The 23,923-nt window shown below is 45.0% G+C and overlaps 1 protein-coding gene across 7 annotated transcripts in view; it reads left to right on the top strand.

The window, feature by feature from the left end:
* The first annotated feature begins 258 nt into the window (after nucleotides 1-258).
* Nucleotides 259-23,923, top strand: part of LOC137425322 (dnaJ homolog subfamily C member 9) — a 45,598-nt gene continuing 21,933 nt past the window's right edge. The window contains exons 1-8 of one of the 7 annotated variants that reach the window (XM_078776541.1): nucleotides 259-359; nucleotides 497-621; nucleotides 3,302-3,414; nucleotides 3,621-3,751; nucleotides 10,797-10,992; nucleotides 15,907-16,047; nucleotides 20,067-20,321; nucleotides 20,404-20,610. In XM_078776541.1, coding sequence (XP_078632667.1) covers nucleotides 591-621; nucleotides 3,302-3,414; nucleotides 3,621-3,751; nucleotides 10,797-10,992; nucleotides 15,907-16,047; nucleotides 20,067-20,321; nucleotides 20,404-20,610 — 1,074 coding nt within the window. In that variant the 5' untranslated portion in view covers nucleotides 259-359; nucleotides 497-590. Of the gene's footprint in view, nucleotides 622-3,301; nucleotides 3,415-3,620; nucleotides 3,752-10,796; nucleotides 10,993-15,906; nucleotides 16,048-20,066; nucleotides 20,322-20,403; nucleotides 20,611-23,923 lie in introns of all 7 variants that reach the window. The other 6 variants (XR_013623213.1, XM_078776542.1, XM_068113627.2 and 3 more) reach the window with 6 other exon arrangements.

Below are 23,923 nucleotides of genomic sequence, written 5' to 3'. Positions count from 1 at the left end.
CCCCCCTTGGGGAGGGAGGCAAATTAATTCGCTACAACCTTTATTGTGTGTCCCTTAATCTCTCTGTGAAGTTTGGTTGAAATTGGATTAAAGTAACGACCGAATGTATCGCGGTCAAAAATCATCAGACAGACAGACAGCAAATTGCGTATTTTAGTATGATTAGTATTTCTATGTTATTTCTTCGATACGTAATATAAATGAGATGTGAAATGCAAAAATTTTGCCGTCCGGTTTCCGCTCGCATGCCATGTTTCCGGTTTAGATTTCTTCATTTGCATGAAATTCATCAGATTTCAGTACCCATAATGCAGTGCGAGGGCGGCGTGTGGGTCATCAAGTTAAACGAGCAAGGAAAGGTAAATACGCCCTCGCTTCGTTTTACAGCTGCCGACATGCCTGTTTCATGTGTTGCGGTAAATTGCTGCAATCGGTCGAACCGTGAGAACATTGACAAGAAGAGATTTTTTAGATTCCCTGCCGTTATCTACAACAGCGATGATAAAACGAGACATCTTAGTCAGAAAAGGCGCCGCTTGTGGTTTGCAGCCGTCAAGAGGAAAGACATTGCGTACAAGGACTCGCAATACATGCGTGTCTGCAGCGATCATTTTGTTGGGGGTAAGTTGGACATGTGTGTGTCAGGTCGGTCTGTATGGGTGCGAGAGTACGTCATGCTAAAAAAAATCGTTATGTTTTCAATATTTTGCCATTAAGGAAACAATGCGGTAACTAGCCGAGGTCGTATCGTCATTGTCTTTTGTCAGTCAGGTAGGCCCCACATGCCCCACATGGCCAACAGGGCCTACCTGAACTTGCTATCGCTGATACAGTGATCAATGTTAATAATAATAATATGAAGCATGTCTAAACTGCATTATTCCTCCTTGCATTAATTTAATTATCATGATTTATGATTATGATGCCAGTAAATAAGTGATGGTAAATATAAATAAGTAACTACATAGTGAGTCATAAGTCCCAGGACACGGTTTTAGCTACTTGTACAAGATTTGGTTGTACCATCTACCAGGGTGAGCCATAAGCCCCAATAGTAACAAGATGTTATAGTAGTAACAGTAATACGTAATAAGAGTTATACAACAATTACAATACCAAATTAGACGAGTGCACCTGTATGACGTCAGCCATTGTCATGGCACAAGATGATTTTTCTCCACGTGCGGTTTGAAAACAGACGTAAAATACAATGGGGTATGGTGCCAAAATACAATGGGGTATGGTGCCAAAATACAATGTGGTATGGTGCCAAAATACAATATGCTATGGTGCCAAAATACCATGTGCTCTGGTGCCAAAATACCATGTGGTATGGTGCCAAAATACAATGTGCTATGGTGCCAAAATACAATATGGTATGGTGCCAAAATACAATGTGCTATGGTGCCAAAATGCCATGTGCTCTGGTGCCAAAATACAATGTGGTATGGTGCCAAAATGCAATGTGGTATGGTGCCAAAATGCAATGTGGTATGGTGCCAAAATACAATGTGCTATGGTGCCAAAATACAATGTGCTATGGTGCCAAAATACAATGTGCTATGGTGCCAAAATACCATGGGCTCTGGTACCAAAATACCATGTGGTATGGTGCCAAAATACAATGCTATGGTGCCAAAATACAATGTGCTATGGTGCCAAAATACAATGTGGTATGGTGCCAAAATACAATGTGGTATGGTGCCAAAATACAATGTGCTATGGTGCCAAAATACAATGTGCTATGGTGCCAAAATACAATGTGCTATGGTGCCAAAATACAATGTGCTATGGTGCCAAAATACCATGTGCTCTGGTGCCAAAATACAATGTGCTATGGTGCCAAAATACCATGTGCTCTGGTGCCAAAATACAATGTGCTCTGGTGCCAAAATACAATGTGCTCTGGTGCCAAAATACCATGTGCTCTGGTGCCAAATTACCATGTGCTCTGGTGCCAAAATACAATGTGGTATGGTGCCAAAATACAATGTGCTATGGTGCCAAAATACCATGTGCTCTGGTGCCAAAATACCATGTGCTCTGGTGCCAAAATACAATGTGGTATGGTGCCAAAATACAATGTGCTATGGTGCCAAAATACAATGTGCTATGGTGCCAAAATACAATGTGCTATGGTGCCAAAATACAATGTGCTATGGTGCCAAAATACAATGTGCTATGGTGCCAAAATACAATGTGCTATGGTGCCAAAATACAATGTGCTATGGTGCCAAAATACCATGTGCTATGGTGCCAAAATACAATGTGGTATGGTGCCAAAATACAATGTGGTATGGTGCCAAAATACAATGTGCTATGGTGCCAAAATATAATGTGGTATGGTGCCAAAATACAATGTGCTATGGTGCCAAAATACAATGTGCTATGGTGCCAAAATACAATGTGCTATGGTGCCAAAATACAATGTGCTATGGTGCCAAAATACAATGTGCTATGGTGCCAAAATACAATGTGCTATGGTGCCAAAATACAATGTGCTATGGTGCCAAAATACAATGTGCTATGGTGCCAAAATACAATGTGCTATGGTGCCAAAATACAATGTGCTATGGGCCAAATGCTTCAAATGAAAGCGTTGTTTCAGTTCATCAGATGTCATGCGATTGTTCTGCAACCTTACATTTGACATCACCACAAAGCATTGTCCCAAACAAATCTTATAAGGAGCTAAAACCGTGTTTTGGGACTTGAGACTCACCCTGTAGATAGCATCTGAAAATGCAAAGCCGGTCGGCGTCTGCTTTGCTTTCGGACTTATTCTTCAGTATGCTAAACATGACAAACGACTAAAATAAATTGACGATGTTAGGCGACCTTGACATTTTGACCTCAAAATCAGTCGGCTTCAGTGACCCAATATTCAACCCATGCTCAAATTTCAAGTCAATCGGATGAAAATTGATGATTTTATGCAACCTTGACCTTTGACCTTTGGATAGACCCCCCCCCCCCCCCCCCCCCCCCCAAAAAAAAAACCATAGGCTTCTAGCTTTTGATTGGTGAACTAATTCAGTGACCCAATATGCAAATTCTTAATCTTTCAGGTCAGGTCAATTAGATGAAAATTGACGATTTTATGTGATGCTGACCTTTGACCTTTTTACGATATTAATGTCTTCTCCGATATTGTCATAATAAAGCTTTGTTGAAAATTTGATGACAAAAGTTCAAATATTAAAAATGTTAAGGTCCCACAGATATACAGACACACGTGATTGCAAAACTCCATCTCCTGCTGTGCGGTTGGGTGGGCTAATAATTAAATAATCCCCTTCAGGTTCTCCATCAGCCCTGTATCAGGACAACTATCCTGACTGGGTACCCAGTCTGAAACTTGGTTATGGCAAGGGCGTCAATGTCGACAAGGATGCTCGTTTGCTTCGTCTACAGGTAAGCTAAACATGCTTCGCATGCTTAACTGGGCATTTTGGGTTCGGGTAATAGTTGAGGGGTTGAACTTTATGGAACATACATAGAAAGAAAACTCAGGTTAAACATATAAAGACTTTTGACGTGTACAGTGTACATGTCGGGCCATGTCTGAAAAACTGAAATACATGTATTTAGAGTAAAAATGACTCTTCTTTGTTATGCAGGGGCGCAATGAGGCGGCAAGACTCCGTGTCATGCAGATTGATTTACAAGATGAGGATCAAGTTGAGATGGAAACAGAAACTGACCCAGGGTATCAGAATTGTGAAGTTGCACCTGAAGAGGAATTAAAAAAGTGCGATATTGAAATTGACACTTAAATCAAAAAATGATTCTTTATAGCATGAGAATCTTCTACTTGAGGAGATAGTTCATAAAATTAAAGCAAATAATCCTGAAGAGTTTGGTAATGATGAAGTACACGATCATGCTCTTCTGCCTTCCTTTGTATCACTGGTTGTTGTTCAATCTTGTATCGTATGGAATTAGTCTGTCTTCAAATTCATCGCTGACAAAATTTCAAAACCTAATTATTGCACTGAGACTCAGATTGAATGTACCCACTCTTGACTTGAGATATAGGTTTCATGTCGGCAAAGTTACAATTTCCAGGACATTTAATCAGGTTACGTATATCTTGTACATTAATTTAAGAAAACTTTTATTCTGGCCAGATGGAGACAATTTATGGAAGTTACAATTCCATAAATTGACTCCACTGAATGCCAGTGGTATTCAGAAGATAATTTGGCCGCAGTCTGTTCGGTGGGCGGAGGTTATGTTTTCACCTCTGTTTCTTTGTCTGCAGGATATTTTAATAAGTTATGTATGGATTTGGATGAAATTTGGTGGACAGGTTTGGGTGTGTGTGACATGGACGAAATCATTAGATTTTTGAGAAGAACCGGATACTATAATTTTAAAAAGTGATTCTTCAGTCTTCACCATTGATAGATCGGCCAAAATTATGTATAGCATCAACAACAACAACATGCATTTTAAAGGCCATTTTCCCTATTAGAGTGGGGGTTAGCCCGCTATAGCATGATATCATGATAAAATTATGTATAGCATGATATCTCAAAAAGTTGTGGATGGATTCAGGCGAAACTTGGTGGACACGTTTGGTGTGTGACGAGGTTTAATTCAATTTTGTCGAAGAGCCAAATTCAGATCCAGATCCAATACATTTTTATGCCCCGAGGCATTATGTTTTCAGGTTGTTCGTCCGGCTGTCTATCCAGTGATAGGTTTTCTTCACTACGATAACTTGAGAACGGCTGAAGGGAACTAAGTTAAACTTAATACAAGTATGGATAATGATGCAAAGATGAACTGATTAGATTATGGGGTCAAAGGTCAGATCTCCTGTTAGGTAAAACTTTTACCATGCTAACTTGTGAACCAGTGATGTATTTTGACTAAACTTGATGCAAGTATATATTATGATGAAAAGATAAACTGATTAGATTTTGGCATCAGAGGTCATGTCAGGTTAAAAATGTGATAATTGAGAACAGCTGAAGGGATTTAAATCGAACTTGGTACAAGCACGTATAATGTAATAATGTGGGCAGAGGCATATCGGGTGACGTCGAAGAGTGCTGCTCTAGTCGAAGTGCTTCTCCACCATTGAGTGATTGGGCTAAAACGATATATCACGGTGTCTCAAAAAAGTGATTCTTCACCATTAATTGGGAGATGGAGCCAAAAACAATATAGAATATAATATCGCAATGTTGTGGACAAGTTATAACATGTACTGTAGTTTTATTAAGTGACAAATGGTGGTACTGAGTGCTGTTCATGACCTGTCAGCACCAATGCCTCAACCGAATGCCTCAACTCTGTGTTTGCCTCAAAATCTTGTGTCCCAAACCCATCTCTGTTCCCACCTTTCCCAGTCGAACCCAACTGCTCCTGGACTCTGTGTCCTTCTCTCCTGACAAGGTGGAGAAGTTTTTGTCAAACCTCGACTCTGATTCTGCAACTGCACCAGACGGCATCGGCCCACGGGTCCTAAAATCCTGCTCTGCCGCTCCATCTCACCCTCTGTTCTTTTCACCCTCTTTTGCTCAAGGTCATCTGCCAGCATCTTGGAAATCAGCAAACATTACCACTTTACACAAAAAAGTGCAAAAACAGATCCTTGCAACTACAGACCAATCAGCCTGCTACCAATTATCAGCAAAGTCATGGAATCCATCATTGCTTCGGATATCAAATCCTTCCTCTTCTCCAATGGCTTGATCTCTGATCATCAATTTGGATTCAGACCAGGTCATTCTACTCTAGACGTGTTGCTTCTGCTGTCTCAACAATGGATGGAGGTCCTCAATGCCAAACAGGAAATCAGAGCTGTCTCACTTGACATATCACGTGCCTTCGATACGGTCTGGTGCCCAGCTCTGCTCACCAAACTCTCCTCCTATGGTATCCATGGAAATCTCCACTAATGGCTTGCGGACTTCCTCTCTGGTCGAAGGCAACGTGTGGCCCTGAATGGATTTCTCTCGTCTCCCCTTCCTGTTCTGGCTGGAGTTCCCCAATGTAGTGTTCTGGGCCCTGTGCTATTTCTGGTCTTCATCAATGATCTCTCCGACTCTCTGGAAAATCCTCTCTATCTCTTTGCTGATGACTCCACTATCTGCCGCTCCATTCCTCATCCCTCAGATCGGCAGTCTGCAGCCCCTCACTCTCTGCAGACCTGGGCAAAATCACAGACTGGTCAAACAAGTGGAACATGTCTTTCAATCCTGACAAATCTCACACTCTTACAATGTCTCTCCGAAAGGACCGACTGGAAAACCCTCCCATCTACTTTCTCAACAATCCTCCAAGAAGTTCTAGTGTGGTATGAAGTGTAATCCCGTGCGATTTGCGTGCTAAAATTGATTTTTTTGCATTGTTAGATTAATTCGAGGTCAAAATATTGAAAAATAATGGGGTTCAAATTTTCCGCCCGCCGGACCCCCTTTTATGGGGTGTTTTGTTTCGAGTGACCCCCGGGACTGACCATGCGACTTTCTCCCCTAACAACTGAGATTTTATCGATCTCTGGGTCGTTAGAGAGGTTTTCGATGACGCTAAATCCATTTATGATACTTTCGAAGCGACCGGAAGTGGCGATCCCAGATTTCCGTTCACCAAAGATGCTAAGGTCAAGGTCATTTCAATTGTAGCAATGAACTTAGGCATGTAATACCTCTTTTTTATGGTTTTCAGGCACAGGACGATGCTTGGTGCAGTTATTTTTGCGATAAGATTAGGACAAAATAATATTGGTAAAATGCTCAAAGCTTTTTTTTGTTTGTTTTTCAGAAAGAAGGCCGACAGAGACTAGTACAAAACCATCTAGAGGTCGTATTTTTTTTTTTTTTTTTTTTTTTTTTTTTTGTATACTGAATCGAGGCTCGTGAAAGAGCTAACATTTATTTCACAAACAAATCAACCAGACAAACAAAATATACAAAAAGAGGGAGCGGAAGACGATGGGGAGAGAAGGGGAAGCACACAACCACAACATTTGAGAGCAGGGAGAAGTGTGGGAGGGAGAGGGCTTGGGGGCAGGAGGTGTGGGAAGGGGGGGGGGGGTGTGGGGTGTGGGAGAAGTATAAAACACAAGGGGACCGAAATTAGCAGGGGTAGAAAAGATCAAGGTTTTGGATGGGGGAGGATAAGAGATGGTGGTGAACAGCTGTTTTAAAGACCTGGAGGGTGGAGCGGGATTGAAGAGAGTGAGGGAGTTTGTTCCAGAGGCGGGAGAAAAGAGGAATGAAGGAGTGAAGGTGAGCAGAAAGTCTTGATTTTGGCAGTTTAACCATAAGAGGGTTGCAGGCAGATCTTGTGCGACCTGTAGGAATATTTGGGGGACAGAGCCCAGAGGGCTGGGGGGGGCAAGGCCAGAGAGGAGTCGGTAGAAGACGGAAAGACCACCAACCTGCCTGCGGTGAGTGAGTGAAAGGCCCTTGGAGTTAGCTTCATCGCGGGAGATTCCAATGATTCTGAAAGCTTTGGTTTCAACAGCGTGAAGACGGGCTCGGTGTGAGGCAGGAGCACCAGACCAGAGGGGAGAGCAGTATTCCATAGAGCTCCGGATGAAAGCCTTGTATGTGGTGAGGAGCTCAGGTGTGCCAAGGAAGGACTTCGCACGACGGAGGATGCCCAGTCGGCGACTGGCTTTGGAGGCCAGATTTGAAATGTGGTAGGACTAAGGGTAGCAACATCAACAGTTTTGTCCACTTGTGCATTGTGCATTTCAGAAACTTTGAGAACATGACGGCCAAATAGGAGATGAGTGAGGAAGAACTGGAGAAGTGGAGGATTCTCAAAGTCTTCAAACATTCCCCTGAACGACCAGCTTCGATGCTGCATTATCTCTTCCCTTAGAATGTTTGCCATGTTCTTCAAATTGCCAACTGTGTCGTCGTTATCCAGCTGTGCAGACCTCAGTTGCATGGCCTTCCTAACCGCCAGTGAAAGAACGAGGTTGTCGGGCTCATTTTTGCGTAGTGATTGGATGAACTGGATATTCGGAAGCCGTTCAGTAATGAGCTTTTTCAAATGCTTGCGGTAGTTGGTTGTCTGATTGATCTCTACATTATACCTCTTCAAAATGGACAAATATGCACCATTCACTTCAGCCATGTTCAGAGTAAGATCGTCCACAGTAAGAGTATTTTGGACGGAGAGAAGCAATTGTTCATCACATAGAGAGCCAATAAGCTGGGTATTACTACGATCTTTTCGCGTTAAAGTGCGCTGCGTGTATCGTAAACATTTCCTATGATAGTATTTTTCAAGAGCAGAGGCATCCCCAGCGTCTTCTAACTCGGACACGCAAGTTCTGATGCGGTCATCCCGAGTCTTGAGCTTTATCTCGAGGAAGTTTTCACCCATCTTGTCAGAGTAAACGCGATGGAGAGGTTCTGATATGTTATTAGAACAAAAGCTACATGACGAGAACAGACACACCTTTTCCTTCGGGATGGTTTTTGTTCTTTTAGGTCGGGTAGAGTCAGCCACACTGGAAGGTCGTCCAGGCCCACGCGCAAGGCATGCAGGAGAATCAAACCGGACTCGTTTAACCCTTAGCCGTTCAATCATGCTTGTGTTGACGATGGGTTTTCGACATTCGCCACGATACCATACTGATTTCCGTTCAGATTCACCTAAGCTAGCTAACCGATCTGTAAGTCGCTTAATATCACCCTGACCCAAAGACAGTCGATCGTTAGCACAATAAATAAGTTCGCCAATCATATCAGGATTGTTTATCAGTCTCTTCTTTGATGTAGCTCCCTCATTGCAGATGATGCACATGCTGTTCTTCTCAGACATGACCTCTAGATGGTTTTGTACTAGTCTCTGTCGGCCTTCTTTCTGAAAAACAAACAAAAAAAAAGCCTTGAGCATTTTACCGATATTTCTTTGTCCTTATCTCACGACAGGGCATCTACATCGCAAAAATAACTGCACCAAACGTCTTCCTGTGCCTGAAAACCATAAAAAAGAGGTATTACATGCCTAAGTTTATTGCTACAATTGAAATGACCTTGACCTTAGCATCTTTGGTGAACGGAAATCTGGGATCGCCACTTCCGGTCGCTTCGAAAGTATCATAAATGGATTTAGCGTCATCGAAAACCTCTCTAACGACCCCGAGATCGATAAAATCTCTCAGTTGTTAGGGGAGAAAGTCGCATGGTCAGTCCCGGGGGTCACTGGAAACAAAACACCCCTTAAAAGGGGGTCCAGGGGTCGGAAAATTTGAACCCCATTATTTTCGAATAAATTGACCTAAAATCAATCCAACAAAGCAAAAAAATCAATTTTAGCACGCAAATCGCACGGGAGCTGTTTTTCATGACACCTCATACCACACTATTCTGTCGCTCAAGCTTTTGGGTCTCACTATCTGCCATGATCTTTCTTGGGACGACCACATTTCCAAGCTGGCCTCCAAAGCCAGTCGCCGACTGGACATCCTCCATCGTGCGAAGTCCTTCCTTGGCACACTTGAGCTCCTCACCACATACAAGGCTTTCATCCGCAGCTCAATGGAATACTGTTCCCCCCTCTGGGCTGGTGCTCCTGTCTCACACCTAGCTCGGCTTCACGCTGTTGAAACCAAAGCTTTCAGAATCATTGGAATCTCCTGCGATGAAGTTAATTCCGAGGGCCTTTCACTCACTCACCGCAGGCAGGTTGGTGGTCTTTCTGTCTTCTACCGACTCCTCTCCGGCCTTGCTCCCCCAGCTCTGTGCTCTGTCCCCCCAATATTCCTTCAGGTCGCACAAGATCTGCCTGCAACCCTCTTATGGTTAAACTGCCAAAATCTAGGCTCTGCTCACCTTCACTCTTTCATTCCCCTTTTCTCTCGCCTCTGGAACAAACTCCCCCACTCCCTTCAATCCCACTCCTCCCTCCAGGTCTTTAAAACAGCTGTTCACCACCATCTCTTATCTTCCCCCATCCAAAACCTTGATCTTTTCTACCCCCACTAATTCACCCCAGATACACTTTTTTTTGAAATTCCAACCGCTTTCCTGGAAGTCCTTGCAGTGTTCATATGTTTTATACCTCTCCCACCTCCCCCCAAGCCCTCCCCCTCCCACATTTCTCCCGATGTCCCTGCTCTCAAATGTTGTTTGTGTCCTTTCCCCTCTCTCCCCATCTTGTCTGCCGCTCCCCTTATTTTTTGTTTTGTTTGTCGGTTTGACTTTTTGTGTTTGTTAGCTTTCACGAGCCTCGATCTTGTATCCCCCCAAAAAAAAAAAAAAAAAAAAAAATCCTATGTTGAGAGTTGGTTGTCCCCATGCTTAAAAATTATTATTATTTTTTAAATGGTGGAATATTGTAATCTCTTCGGTCCGTTTGTCTGTCCGTCTTGTCACACTATCTCCAACGGTTGTGCAGAAATTCACAAAAATTTGGTAGTTATGGTCACCACATGGCAAGGTGTGAGCAGTATCATTTTTGGTACCACCATCTTGGGCTGTCAAAAATGGTCAAATATCAAAAATGCAATTGCAGGCATATTGTAAAACATTTTAAAATTAAATTTTATATATGTAATCAACGTTGAGGGACGCGTGAAATATGGAACGATTTTTTGGGATTGACCCCTGGTTCATGCCCCAGGGGGTGGGGGGGTTAAGGTCACAACGGTCAACACAGAAGATTTTAAACTCAAAACGGAAGATTTTTAACTCAAAATTTGATATTGGGCCGTTCCTCGTGAAACCTTTTGCCATCTTACATATTTGCTTAAGGTTCGAAGCTTAGGGATTTGCAATGGCGCACTATCGACTCTGGTTTGTGTTTTTGCTAACGTGCAGGTACATAGTGTCCGCCACGCCTCTGCTGGACAGCTGTGCGCAGTACTTTGGTACTCGCGACCTGTACATTGTGTTGTCCATTGGGAGGGATGCGAGCGATGCAGATCTGCAACGGGCGTACCGCCGACAAGCTCTACTACTCCACCCAGACAGGGCAGAGGCCGCCTTTCGGCAGCCCGCCACGGCAAGCTTCCAGGTGAGGTTCCTGTTTATGAAAGAAATGGCAGCTCAAGCAGGCTGACACATAACATGGATTTTGGCCCATCATGACTATCGCAGTTTATGCAAGTCAAGCCCAATGTTTCAAATGATTTTTGGCATTGTAAAAGGCTCCATGTAATTTAGCGACCACGATAAATAATTAAATGGAGTGTGTGTGACGTCACCACATTTGTGATCTGCCATCTTGGATTACAAGCACAGGAGTTGACATTACACCTGTACTGCGCCATTGTGTTTACAAGAGTTAAAATGGTGTTTTTGTTTTTTGCACTTTTGTTGTGGTAATCGTGCCGATGGTGAAGATTGTTTTTTGTATCATAGACTGCCTAAAAGCAACAATATAAAGATTTTGATCATGGAAGGTTGACTTTGAGTTATGAGGTGTTCAAGAGGCATTCTAAATGAGATTTTCACAGAAACGGCAAATTTGTCTTATTTTTGAATATATAATTATGTACATGACAAAGTAAGGTGTGTGTGGTTGCATGTGGTCGCATACTTACTTTTAAGCTGTTTAATCTGGGTTTCGTTCCCAACCTGACTATGAACTGTCCGATTGGTGCTGCTTTGTAGGGAGGGTGTTGCATCACAGGTTGCACCGACGCTCAGGTTGATATTAAGCTGGGTATCCTGTCTGCTAGCATTATTAGCGCTGAGGAAGCACCTCTAGCGAATGACTTCCAGCCAGTGTAACGCGAATTCCTGTCACAGGAATTCTGAGATCATATAAGTGTGACGTGGCAGTTCCTGATTGGTTCGTGTTGGGGAACCCCTTCTCGCTGCCGACGTGACGTAAATTCGCGCACTGGTGAAGCGCGAGATTCGGCCCAAGGTTATTATTATTATTATTATTATTTTTGTATACAAGATCGAGGCTCGAACCATGATCGAGGCTCGAAATTCCATGCCCGAACCTCAGCGCAATCCAAGAGGATTCACTTTTGTTTAGTTTGTGTCTTTCTGGAAGACTTGGCAGATAAAGATAAAGCTTTGTGGCTGGATAAACAGAGTATTGAAGGAGATGGCAGAACAGACAAGGATGATGTTGGCAGAGCATATGTAAAGCATGATAACATACTGCAACATCATGCTCATCTGCTCTGCAACACTTGTCTGTTATTGATGTATTATAGGCCTACCTTTGCTTGTACAACGCAACAGTCATTCTTCACAAGAACAGCCACATCACTGATCCACCCAGACCAGACTTCAACTGGTTGTAGGCATCCAACTTTTCCATGCCTTTATTCCAGGGTGTAGAAATCTTTAGCAAACCACATATTTCACTAAATCTGAATATAAAATGGTTGGAAAGTTTTCTCGCTTCTGGACAATTCTGTATTCAGCAATTCGTATGGGTCTGTGTTGCTTATAACTTGTATTATAACTTTGCTCCCCAGACATAGTGTCCAACATGTCAACATATCCAAGCTTCAGGACTATTGTTGACTTTATTTGGCCATGACAAAGCACAACAACACCAATTTTCTAACTCGCCGATCTTGAATGGATGTTTTTTTTTGGTGGTTTTTTTGTTTTGTTTTTTTGTGTATACAAAGTCAAGGCTCGTGTAAGAGCTAACTAACATATTACACACGAGAACAGGCACAGACCTTTAAAACGTACAATAAATAAAGTGAGCGGGAGACAAGAGGGGACGAGAGAGGAAAACATACAAGAGCAACAGTAGAGAACAGGGGAGAGCAGTATTCCATTGAGCTGCGGATCAAAGCTTGTATGTGGTGAGGAGCTCAGAAGTGCCCAGAAAGGACTTTGCATGACGGAGGACCCAGTCGGCAACTGGCTTTGAATGCCAGCTTGGAATGTGGTTTTCCCAGGAAAGATCATGGCATATAGTGAGAGCCAAAAGCTTGTGACAGAATTTCTTCAAGTGGATTGTTCAAAAAGTAGATGGGAGGGTTGTCCAGTCAGTCTTTTCAGAGGGACATAGTAAGAGTGAGATTTGTCAGGATTGAAAGACATGTTCCACTTGGTTGACCAGTTTGTGATATTGTCCAGGTCTGCAGAGTGAAGAGGCTGCCGATCTGAGGGTTGAGATATGGAGTGGCTGAGAGTGGTCATCAGCAAAGAGATAGAGGATTTTTCCAGAGAGTCTGAGATCATTCATGAAGACCAGAAAAAGCACAGGGCCCAGATCACTGCCTTGGGTTACTCCAGCCTGAACAGGAAGGGGAGATGAGAGAATTCCATTCAGGGCCACACGTTGACTGCGACCAGAGAGGAAGTCGGCAAGCCATGTATGGAGGTTTCCATGGATACCATACGCGGAGAGTTTGGTGAGCAGGGCGGGGTGCCAGACTTTATCGAAGGCATGAGACGTGAAGGGAGACTGCTCTGATTTACTGTTTGTTGTTGAGGACCTCCATCCATTGGTGAGACAGCAGAAGCAGCATGTCCAGAGTAGTGACCTGGTCTGAATTCCAATTGATGATCCGAGGTCAAGCCATTGGAGGAGAGGAAGGATTAGATATCCGAAGCGATGATTGATTCCATGACCTTGCTGATGATTGGGAGCAGTCTGATTTGTCTGTAGTTGCAAGGATCTGTTTTTGCACCTTTTTTGTGGAAAGCGGTAATGTTGGATGATTTCCAAGCAGATGGCAGATGACCTTGAGGAAAAGATAGGGTGAAGAGAACAGAGGGTAAGATAGAGCGGCAGACCAGGATTTTAGGACCTGTGGGCTGATGCAGTCTCGTGCAGTTTTCAGCCGTGTTTTATTTATTAATTTTTTTCATGGGATATTGCCCGTCACAAAGCCAGAAGGCCACTCGATGTGGGGGAGGGGGGGGGGGGCTACACAAAGAAAACAAAAGCAGAACAACCAGCCCCTTGGATTGAAACAAGACAAATGTGAAAAGTCACCTTCACAGAACAAAAAGTGCTTGGAGGGGTTAATTAGTCTGCTTCGAGACAACAGTGCCTCTACCCCCATTTTTGGTAGACTGCTGACCGAGGCTAATGAGCTCAACCCACCCAGGTTTGAAATAAGAGTTGTCCTACTCCTAGGCAGATTGCCAATCAAGGCTAACGAGTTCCTCCTACCTGGAGCAAGCCTGGTTTTAGGAGAGACTATCTGAGGATCAGACCATATGGGTTATTTTATGGATGTGGAGTTGCTCAGTTCTCCACCACCATCCCAGTCATTCCTAACCCTTTGACCCTCGAAAGGTTTGACAAACTTCTCCACCTTATCAGGAGAGAAGGACAGAGTCCAGGAGCAGCTCTGTTTGACCCGGTAAAGGGCCTATCTCATTGGCCTGGAGACTAGGTGGCGACCTGGTGGCGACGAGTCTCCGCTGGTCGCGGAGACGTCTCCGCGACGTCTCCTGGAGACGAGCTGGGTCTCCGGGAAGTCGCGGGAAATTCAAACGTTCGATTTTTCGGCGACGTCGCGGAGACTAATTTTGTCCGCGACTGGGGAGACGTCTCCGCGACGTCTCCTCGACCTGCTGGAGACTGAGGAGACGTTGCGGCGACGTCTCCTTGACGCTGCTTGACCCACTTTAGAGACCACGTGACTGAGCGCGTGCTGGCATCGAGACGCCTTCACTCCTGGTCCAAGTCAGGTACAGGATCCGGTCAAGGTTTTCATCATTTGGTACTTGTTCCTGCTACTACTGCTGCTGCTCCTTGTACTGCCTTGGAAGAGGCCCCACCATCTTGTCTTGCCAGGGGACAGCTCCAACTCCAGAGTAGTACTGTCCTTCCACCATGCCACCCAAGGGCAGTGGGGGCCGGAAGGGCAAGAGGAAGGAGGATGAAGCAGTTGTAGCAGCTTTAGCGCAGTTTGTGGATGCTGAGGCAGCAGTTGATGCTAGAGAAGATGAGGAACATGCTTCCAGCGGAGATCCGACTAGAAAACAATATGATTGGAAAGAGGGGCATCAAGAGGCAATGGCTGACTTCTGGGAGGATCATCTGGAATTTTACGATAAATCGTATGCAAGATACAATGATAACCAATACAAGAAAGCAGCGGTTGAAACCTTCCTTGTTGATATGCAGAACATCTTCGAGGAGATCAAGAAGCCCCTACCTACATGTGTGTATATTTAAATTGCATTGAATTTATATTTAATTGCATTAAAATAAATACATGCAAAAATATGTAAAAAATGTAGCGAAAGGAGAAGTGATGAATATCATCGCCCTGGCGTAGACGTCGCCTTGGTGAGCGCAAGCCATTTTTGGGTCGCCCGAGTTGCCGCGACTGATCAGTCGCGGCAGTCGCGGCGTCGTCTCCGCCAATGAGATAGGCCCTTAAGGTAGGTACAGAGAGATGGGTTTGGGACACGATTTTGAGGCAGAGTTGAAGCATTCGGCTTTTTCACGTGCAGTGTCAGCTGTGTAGCCGTTCGAGGTGATGGAAGGGGAACAAACGCCAGAAACTGATTTGACCAGACGCCACCAGGATTTGGAGGAGGGAGACAGGTTTGAGAGTGGAGAGATGTCGTTTCCTGGCTCTCCTGAGGGAAGACGCACACTTGTTCTGAGCTTTGTGGAAGGAACTGAGATTTAACCTTCAGTTGGATTTGCCTTCCATGAGGCGAAGGCAAGTTGTAATGTTCCTCTTTCCTCTGCTTGTCCGCCAATATGGCTGTGTGGTTGTGTGCACAAATTGCTTACGTCACTAAACACCCTCCATTCCGACATGCTTGCCTTTGACATAATTTGATGTTGCTCCTCTATCATCATTTAAAAAGTGCATTTTATTCTTAATCATGAAAAATTGATTTGGAACATGTTGGAAATTCACATCATTTGTCCCCTGTGGGTATTGGAGGGATAGTAGAATGAACACAAAGCAGTAAAGCAATTAATATAAAGAAACGGGAAGATGTGGTGCACGTTTACATGTACCGGCAGGTGCTTAGTAAGGCGCACGCTATCCTGAGCAATAATGAGCAGAGAGCACTCTACGATGAGCAAGGCATTGTGAATGAGAGGTGTGATGCCATCCAGCAAGTCAAGAACTGGGATCAGTACTTCAAGCACCTCTTTAAAAAGGTAATACCTTTCTTCAGTTTCACCTTTTTATATTTCGATGTATATGTATATATTTATATATGTATATAAAGATATATATTTGAGTGTTAACCATCAGTCATCCACAATGAGGAAGCAGCAGTAAATAATTTTTATTCTTCGTTGTCCTGCCAGTTCCGGTTCCGGTTCCTCGGGCGAGTGAAGCGTATTTCGAGCTCTCCACGGCATCAAAGTTTAAGTGTTTTCCCATTCTTGTCTTTGTCAAATTTCCACTGGTTGTTTTGCTGTGTGTGTTGTGTGTTTCTGGTTGGTATTGGTTTGTAATTCGTACAAACTTGTGTGTAATTAATCGTTTTCTGGGTCGTACCTCGTGCGCGGCCTGGTAACTTGGGGCTTCCCTCCCCCCGTCGGTGTTTTGTCGATTTGGGTTCTTTCCTTCGCTGTATTGCTTGTTTCTTTTATTTTATTTTCTCCCCCTCACCTCACCTCCCTAGATAAAGAATTCTATATTGATTCTTTCTCTCCTCCCGGACACGTGCTTGTTCGCTCTCGTCTCGACTTGTGCCCCGTTGACTGGTTGGTTGGGTTGGTTGCCCCGCCCCCTGTATCTCGTTTTTCTTCCGCCTCTGCTCCTTCTTTCTCAAATCCACGTTCTCGCTTGGAGACTTTTCCCAGATTGTTTTTCATTGTTTTAATGGTTGTTTGGATATTGTTGGAATATGTTTAAACCGCAGCAGTGATGCTGACGCCCCCCCCCCCCCCCCCCCCCCAGAATTTCTATGTTTTAAACGTTTCCCAGTGTGTACCCTGGTCAGAATAGGTACACCGTATCCCTGCGTGTCGTAAGACGACTAAGAGGGTTGGCGTCAGGAAGGGCATCCGGCCATAAAAACATTGCCTCAACAAAAAAAAAAAACCCATGACAATTACAATTACATATGGGCAGGGTGCAGCCTGAAGTGGAGATCGGTTTCTGAGGTTTGGGACATGGAATGTAGGGACAATGACAGGGAGATCAGGAGAAGTGGTGGAAGTATTGGTCAGAAGAAGAGTGGACATATGTTGTGTGCAGGAGACGAGATGGAAGGGAAGTGGTGTGAGAATGGTGAAGGGTAGGCAGGGACAGAAATACAAGTTTGTGTGGCAAGGGTGCCCGGAGGGCGTGAATGGTGTTGGTGTCCTGTTTTCTGAGGAGTTTGTAGACAGTGTGGCGAGTGTGACTAGAGTGAGTGATCGGTTGATGATGGTGAAAATGATGATTGGAAAGCTCTTGGTGAACGTCATCTCGGGATATGCTCCGCAGGTTGGTCGAAGCAATAAAGAGAAGGACAAGTTCTGGTGTGCGATAGAGAAGCTGATGGAAAACGTGAAAGATGAGGAAGTTGTTGTGGTGGGAGGAGACCTGAATGGACATGTGAGAAGGAGTATGGATGGTTTTGAGGGAGTTCATGGGGGTTACGGATATGGTGTGAGAAATGGAGAAGGTGAAAGGATTTTGGAGTTTGCTGATGGAGCTGATTTGTCGATTTGTAATACTCAGTTCCAGAAAGAGGATAATAAGCTTGTTACATACACGTCAGGTGGGTCGACGACAACCATTGACTACCTGATGGTGCGTAGGCGAGATAGGGGGCACCTCCGGGACACAAAGGTGATGCCGGGGGAGGAGGCTGTTTCACAGCACCACTTGGTTGTCTGCGACATAAGGGTGAAAGGTGCGAGGAGAACTCGGCGGGTGAAGTACCAACCAAGAATGAAGGTGTGGAGGTTGAAAGAGGTGACAGTAAGGGAGGCATTAAAAGAGAGGCTGAGTAGGGTAGAGGATGATGTGGATGAGCTTGAAAGTGGTTGGATGTCAATGAAAGCTAGTCTGTTGGGAGCCGTTGGTGAGGTATGTGGATGGACAAAAGACCACCGAGGCACTCGGAAACATGGTGGTGGGATGATGAAGTTGGAAAGAGGATTGATGAGAAGAGGAAGAAGTTCAAGGAGTGGCAGAAGGCAAAGGGTATGGGAGCAGAAACAGCAGAGCATGAAAGTTATAAGGCAGCCAGGAAGGCTGCAAAGAAAGGTAGCAAAGGCACAGGAGGCATGTAGGAAAATATTCGGAGAACGCTTGGATTCGGAAGAGGGTCAGAAAGCGGTATTCAGGATTGCAAAGCACATAGCGAAAGAGAGGTGTGATGTGATGGGGGTGAGTTGCTTGAAGGATGAAGTGGGACAAATTGTTGTCGACCAGATGGAATTAAAGGAAGATGGAAAAGATATATGGAAATGCTATTGAATACAGAGAATGAATGGGATGGCAACATAGAGAGTAACCCAGTTTTTGGACCGGCAGAGAAGATAACTGAGAAGGAAGTTGAGGAAGCGATAAAAGCAATGAAGAGTGGAAAAGCGGGAGGGCCGACGGGAGTTGTGGGAGATATGTTGAAGGCAGCAGGAAGTTGGGGTGTGAAGAGAATGACAGATCTGTAATCTGGTGGTGAAAGAAGGCCGCATTCCAGTGGATTGGGAACTAAGTACCCTCATCCCTCTATACAAGGGGAAAGGTGACCCTCTGGAGTGTGGCTCGTACCGAGCGATAAAGTTATTGGAGCATGGAATGAAGGTATTGGAAAGGGTGTTGGAGAGGAGGATAAGGAAGAAAGTGAAGATCGACGAGATGCAGTTTGGATTTATGCCAGGAAGAGGAACGACAGATGCCCTTTTCATTGTGAGGCAGTTGCAGGAGAAGTACAGGGAGAAGAGGAAGAAGTTGTTTTTTGGGTTTGTTGATCTGGAGAAAGCATTCGATCGGGTTCCACGCAAAGTATTGACATGGGCATTGAGGAAGTTAGGAGTGGAGGAATGGTTGATCAGAGTAGTGATGGCAATGTACAAAAGAGCGCGCACAGCTGTAAGGACGAAGGACGTGAACAGTGGTGAGTTTGAGGTGAAGGTGGGAGTGCATCAGGGGTCGGTACTAAGTCAACTACTATTTGTAGCTGTGATAGAGGTGCTGGCTCGGAACGTAAAGGAGGGTTTACCGTGGGAGTTGTTGTATGCAGATGATCTGGTGTTGATTGCGGAAAGTATGGATGGACTGAAGGAAAAGATGAACAAGTGGAAGGAATGTATGGAGACAAAAGGTCTGAAGGTGAATATCGGAAAGACGAAGGTGATGGCAAGTGGTAAAGCATGTGGTGAGGTGGAAAGAACTGGGAAGTGGCCGTGTGCTGTGTGCAGGAAGGGTGTCGGAGTGAACTCCATTCAATGTACAATGTGCGCTGAGTGGGTTCATCAAAAATGTAGTGGTCTGAGAGGGTCATTTACCAGTGTGGCAGCTACATTCAAATGTAAGGTGTGCACAGAGAGCTGCAGATGGAGGAAATGTTGAGTTGGATCTTGGAGACGGCATGAGGCTGGAAGATGTGAAAACATTTTGCTACCTCGGAGACATGCTGAATGGAGAAGGTGGATCAGACTCGGCAACGGTTGCTCGAGTGATATGTGCATGGAAGAAGTTTCAGGAACTGATTGGCGTGCTGATGAGGAGAGTCGCTGAAGCTGAAGGGAAAGGTGTATGCTGCATGTGTGAGAAGTGTTATGATTTATGGGAGCGAGACATGGGTAATGAACGTAGAGCAGCAACGAAGGCTGGAAAGGGTGGAAATGCGAATGGTTCGATGGATGTGCGGAGTATCGTTGAGAGAGAGGAAGACAAATGATGAATTGCGAAAGATGATGGGAATATTGCCTGTGATTGATGCTGTGAAGAGGAACAGGTTGAGATGGTTTGGTCATGTGTTGAGGAAGGATGAAAGTGACTGGTTGAGAAGAGTGATGGAAATTAATGTAGAAGGAAGTAGAGGACGGGGAAGACCGAGAAAGACTTGGCTAAAGATGGTGGAAGAAGAAATGCGGGCAAGGGGGTTAACAAGGAGAGATGCAGAAAATAGGGCAAAATGGAGAAGATTGTCATGGGGACCGCAAGGCTAACCCCCGCTCTAGCAGGGAAAATGGCCTTAAAATGCATGTTGTTGTTGTTGTCCTGCCAGGTGAATGTGGTTAACATTCGTTCTTTTGAAGAAGTATACCGGGGTTCCGAGGAGGAACGTGATGATCTGCGACAGGCCTACTTCGATTTCCAGGGTGACATGGATCGAATCATGGAAGTCATGCTGTGTGCTCGTGTTGAGGATGAACTGGTTTTCCGGAAGTTGCTTGAAGTGTCTGTGAGAGCAGGAGAGCTTCCTGATTACTCTGCATTTAGCAATCGGAACAAGCTAAAGCAGGCTTTGCACAATGGCAAGGTGATGAGAACAATCCTTAAATGTGCTTTGTAAATATATGAAGTATTTGTCTATTGTTCTCAAATGTAATTTTCTATTTCAGATCAAATGTGCCAAGGATTTTGAAAATTTTGAGTACCAAGTTATCATCAAGTTCTTCATCAATGAAGGTATTGACACCCAAGCGATCTATGAACGCCTGTTTGCTGTATCTGGAGAAAGATGTCCAGATTACAGCACGGTTGAAAAATGGGCATTGGATTGCAAGCGTCGATATAAATTGGTGGAAGAGGATCAGGAGACATGTTCGGTGAGTTATTTTGCTGTCATTTTTTTTTCTTCTATAAAACATTTATTTTGCCTTTTGACATCATTCTGGCTTTTGACGTCTATGCAGAGTGTCTTATTCTTAGTTGAGGCATCGAAGGATATTTTTAAAAGACCGATACTTGGCACAAGTGCCACATAAGCAACCTGTCCATATAACTTGTACTTCTATTGAAGGACGAAGGACAGTCCTGTAAGGACGAAGGACGGGAACAGTGGAGAGTTTGAGGTGAAGGTGGGAGTGCATCAGGGGTCGGTACTAAGTCCACTACTATTTGTAGCTTTGATGGAGGTGCTGGCTCAGAACGTAAAGGAGTGTTTACCGTGGGAGTTGTTGTACTTCACTTTCTTCCTTACACTTCCTTACGTGGATCTTCACTTTCTTCCTTATCCTCCTCTCCAACACCTTTTCCAATACCTTCATTCCATGCTCCAATAACTTTATCGCTCGGTACGAGCCACACTCCAGAGGGTAACCTTTCCCCTTGTATAGAGGGACGAGGGTACTCAGTTCCCAATCCACTGGAATGCGGCCTTCTTTCACCACAAGATTACAGATCTCTGTCATTCTCTTCACACCCCAACTTCCTGCTGCCTTCAACATATCTCCCACAACTCCCGTCGGCCCTCCCGCTTTTCTACCCTTCAATGCTTTTATCGCTTCCTCAACTTCTCAGTTATCTTCTCTGCCGGTCCTAAAACTGGGTTACTCTCTATGTTGCCATCCCATTCATTCTCTGTATTCAACAGCATTTCCATATATCTTTTCCATCTTCCTTTAATAATAATAATAATTCATTTATTTTGTATAGCGCTTTTCCAGAAGCCCAAAGGCGCTTTGACAGAGTGGAAAACATAATGCATAACAATACATGAAAACAACAATTGCAAAAAGACAAGAATCAAGAAAACAAACAGCAGCGATATACGGCATATATATAAGACAAGAATCAAAAAGACAAGACAAGAATCAATAGGGAAATATTTAAAGCAAAAGGAGGGAGAAGGAGAAGAGATAGTCAGGGGTTAAATGCTGTGGGTTGAATGTTGAATGCAGCGTTGAACAGGTGGGGCTTTAGTGATGTTTTGAATGTGGTGAGTGAGGAGGAGTCTCTGATGGTGTGAGGTAGTGAGTTCCAGAGGGTGGGAGCAGCGATGGAGAAGGCCCTGTCACCCCAGGATCTGAATTTGGTCCGGATGGAGGGGGTCAGGAGGTTGGTACCAGCAGAGCGGAGGTTGCGGGTGGGAGTGTGTCTGGAGAGGAGGTCAGCCAGGTAGGATGGGGCCAGGTTATGGAGGGCTTTGTATGTCAAGAGGAGGATTTTGTACTGGATTCTCTGGGGGATGGGGAGCCAGTGAAGCTTGTAAAGGACGGGGGTGATGTGGTCACGGGTCCGGGAATGAGTGAGTAGACGGGCAGCGGAGTTCTGAATGTATTGGAGTTTATTGGTGATTTTTGAGGGTGAACCATAGAGGAGGCTATTGCAGTAGTCCAGACGGGAGGTGATGAAGGCGTGGATGAGGGTTTCTGCAGCCGTGGAGGAGAGGGATGAGCGGAGACGGGCAATGTTTTTCAGGTGAAAGAAGGCTGACTTTGTGATCTGTTTAGTGTATTTGTCGAAGGAAAGGGTTTGGTCAAAGATGACGCCAAGATTCCGGATGTGAGGGGAGGTGGATACTGGGATACCGTCGATGTTGAGGGCAAAGTTATGGGTGGATTTTGTGAGCGTTTTTGGGCCAATGATGATTATTTCAGATTTATCACAGTTAAGCTTGAGGAAGTTGATTTGAAGCCAGGATTTTATTTCAGTGATGCAGTTTGTCAGGATAGAGTGGGTGTCGGTGGAGACGGACTTGGTGGAGATGAAAAGCTGGATGTCATCGGCGAAGCAGTGGAATTGGAGACCATGACGGCGGATTAAGTGACCGAGCGGGGACAGGTAAAGGATGAAGAGGAGGGGGCCAAGAACTGAACCTTGTGGGACACCTTGGGGGAGGGGAGCAGTGGGGGATTTGCAGTTATTGATGGAGATGAACTGGCATCTGTCAGAGAGGTATGATTTAATCCAAGAGAGGGCAGTGCCGGTGACGTTAAAGGTGGATTCAAGTCGGGTGAGGAGGATAGTGTGATCGATGGTGTCAAAGGCAGCGCTGAGGTCGAGGAGGACGAGAATGTTGAGGTTGCCAGCGTCAGAGGAGAGGAGAAGGTCGTTGGTGATTTTGAGGAGAGCAGTTTCAGTACTGTGGTTGGAGCGGAATCCGGATTGGAATGTTTCATACAAGTTATTGGCAGAGAGATGATGTTTGAGTTGAGTGGCTACAGCGCGTTCCAAAACTTTTGACAGAAAGGGTAGGTTGGAGATGGGTCTGAAGTTGTTTAGGGTGTCAGGGTTTAGACCAGGTTTTTTTAGAATGGGGGTAACAGCAGCAATTTTGAGGGAAGGTGGGACGATGCCTGTAGACAGGGAGGAGTTTATTGTTGCAATGATAAGTGGAGAGAGAGCAGGGAGGGAGGCTTTGACAAAGCTGGAGGGGATGGGGTCAAGAGTGCAGGTGGCAGTTTTCATTCCTATGAGGAGTTCAGAGAGGTCAGTAGGAGAGATTGGGGAGAACCGAGACAGGGGATGGCAGGACAAGGGGGGGCAGGTGGTTGGAGGGGGAGCGGGTGCGGCGGTGGTCAAGCTGTTGTAGATGTTGTCAATTTTGCGTTGGAAGAAAGAGAGGAAGGAGATGCAGTTGTCTACTGTGAATGACTGGGTGGTGGTGTTCAGGGGGCGGAGGAGTTTGTTTATTGTCGAGAAGAGTGCTTTTGGGTTTCCGGAGCCAGAGTGGATAATTTGAGAGTAGTAGGCAGAGCGGGCGCGGGAGAGGGCATCTTTGTAGTGTTGTATGTGGTCCTTGTAGGCTTGGGAGTGAACTGTGAGACCCGTTTTATTGCGGAGTCTTTCAAGTTGGCGAGCACGAGTTTTCATCAGGTGGAGTTCAGGGGTAAACCAGGGAGCAGAATGGGTGAAAAACTGTTTTGGTTTTTACAGGCGCAAGCTGGTCAAGGCAGGAGGAGAGAGTGTGGTTGTAGTAGTCAGTGAGGTCGGAAGGGGTGTGGAGGTCAATGAAGGGAGAAGTGGACATTTTTTCAGAGAGGGTGGATGAGAATGAGGTAGGTGAAAGAGCGTTTAGCTTACGGAAGTTGATTGTGCGATAATGCCTTGGTGTTGGGGCGGGGATGTTGATGGTCAGAGTGATGGCCAAGTGGTCAGAGAGGGTGAGGTCGGAGCCATAGAGATGGTGCAAATTTA

This window comes from Myxine glutinosa, chromosome 4, assembly GCF_964187855.1.
Source record: "Myxine glutinosa chromosome 4, kmMyxGlut1.1, whole genome shotgun sequence".
Classification (NCBI taxonomy): domain Eukaryota; kingdom Metazoa; phylum Chordata; class Myxini; order Myxiniformes; family Myxinidae; genus Myxine; species Myxine glutinosa.
This window is presented reverse-complemented; position numbering and strand designations above follow the sequence as displayed.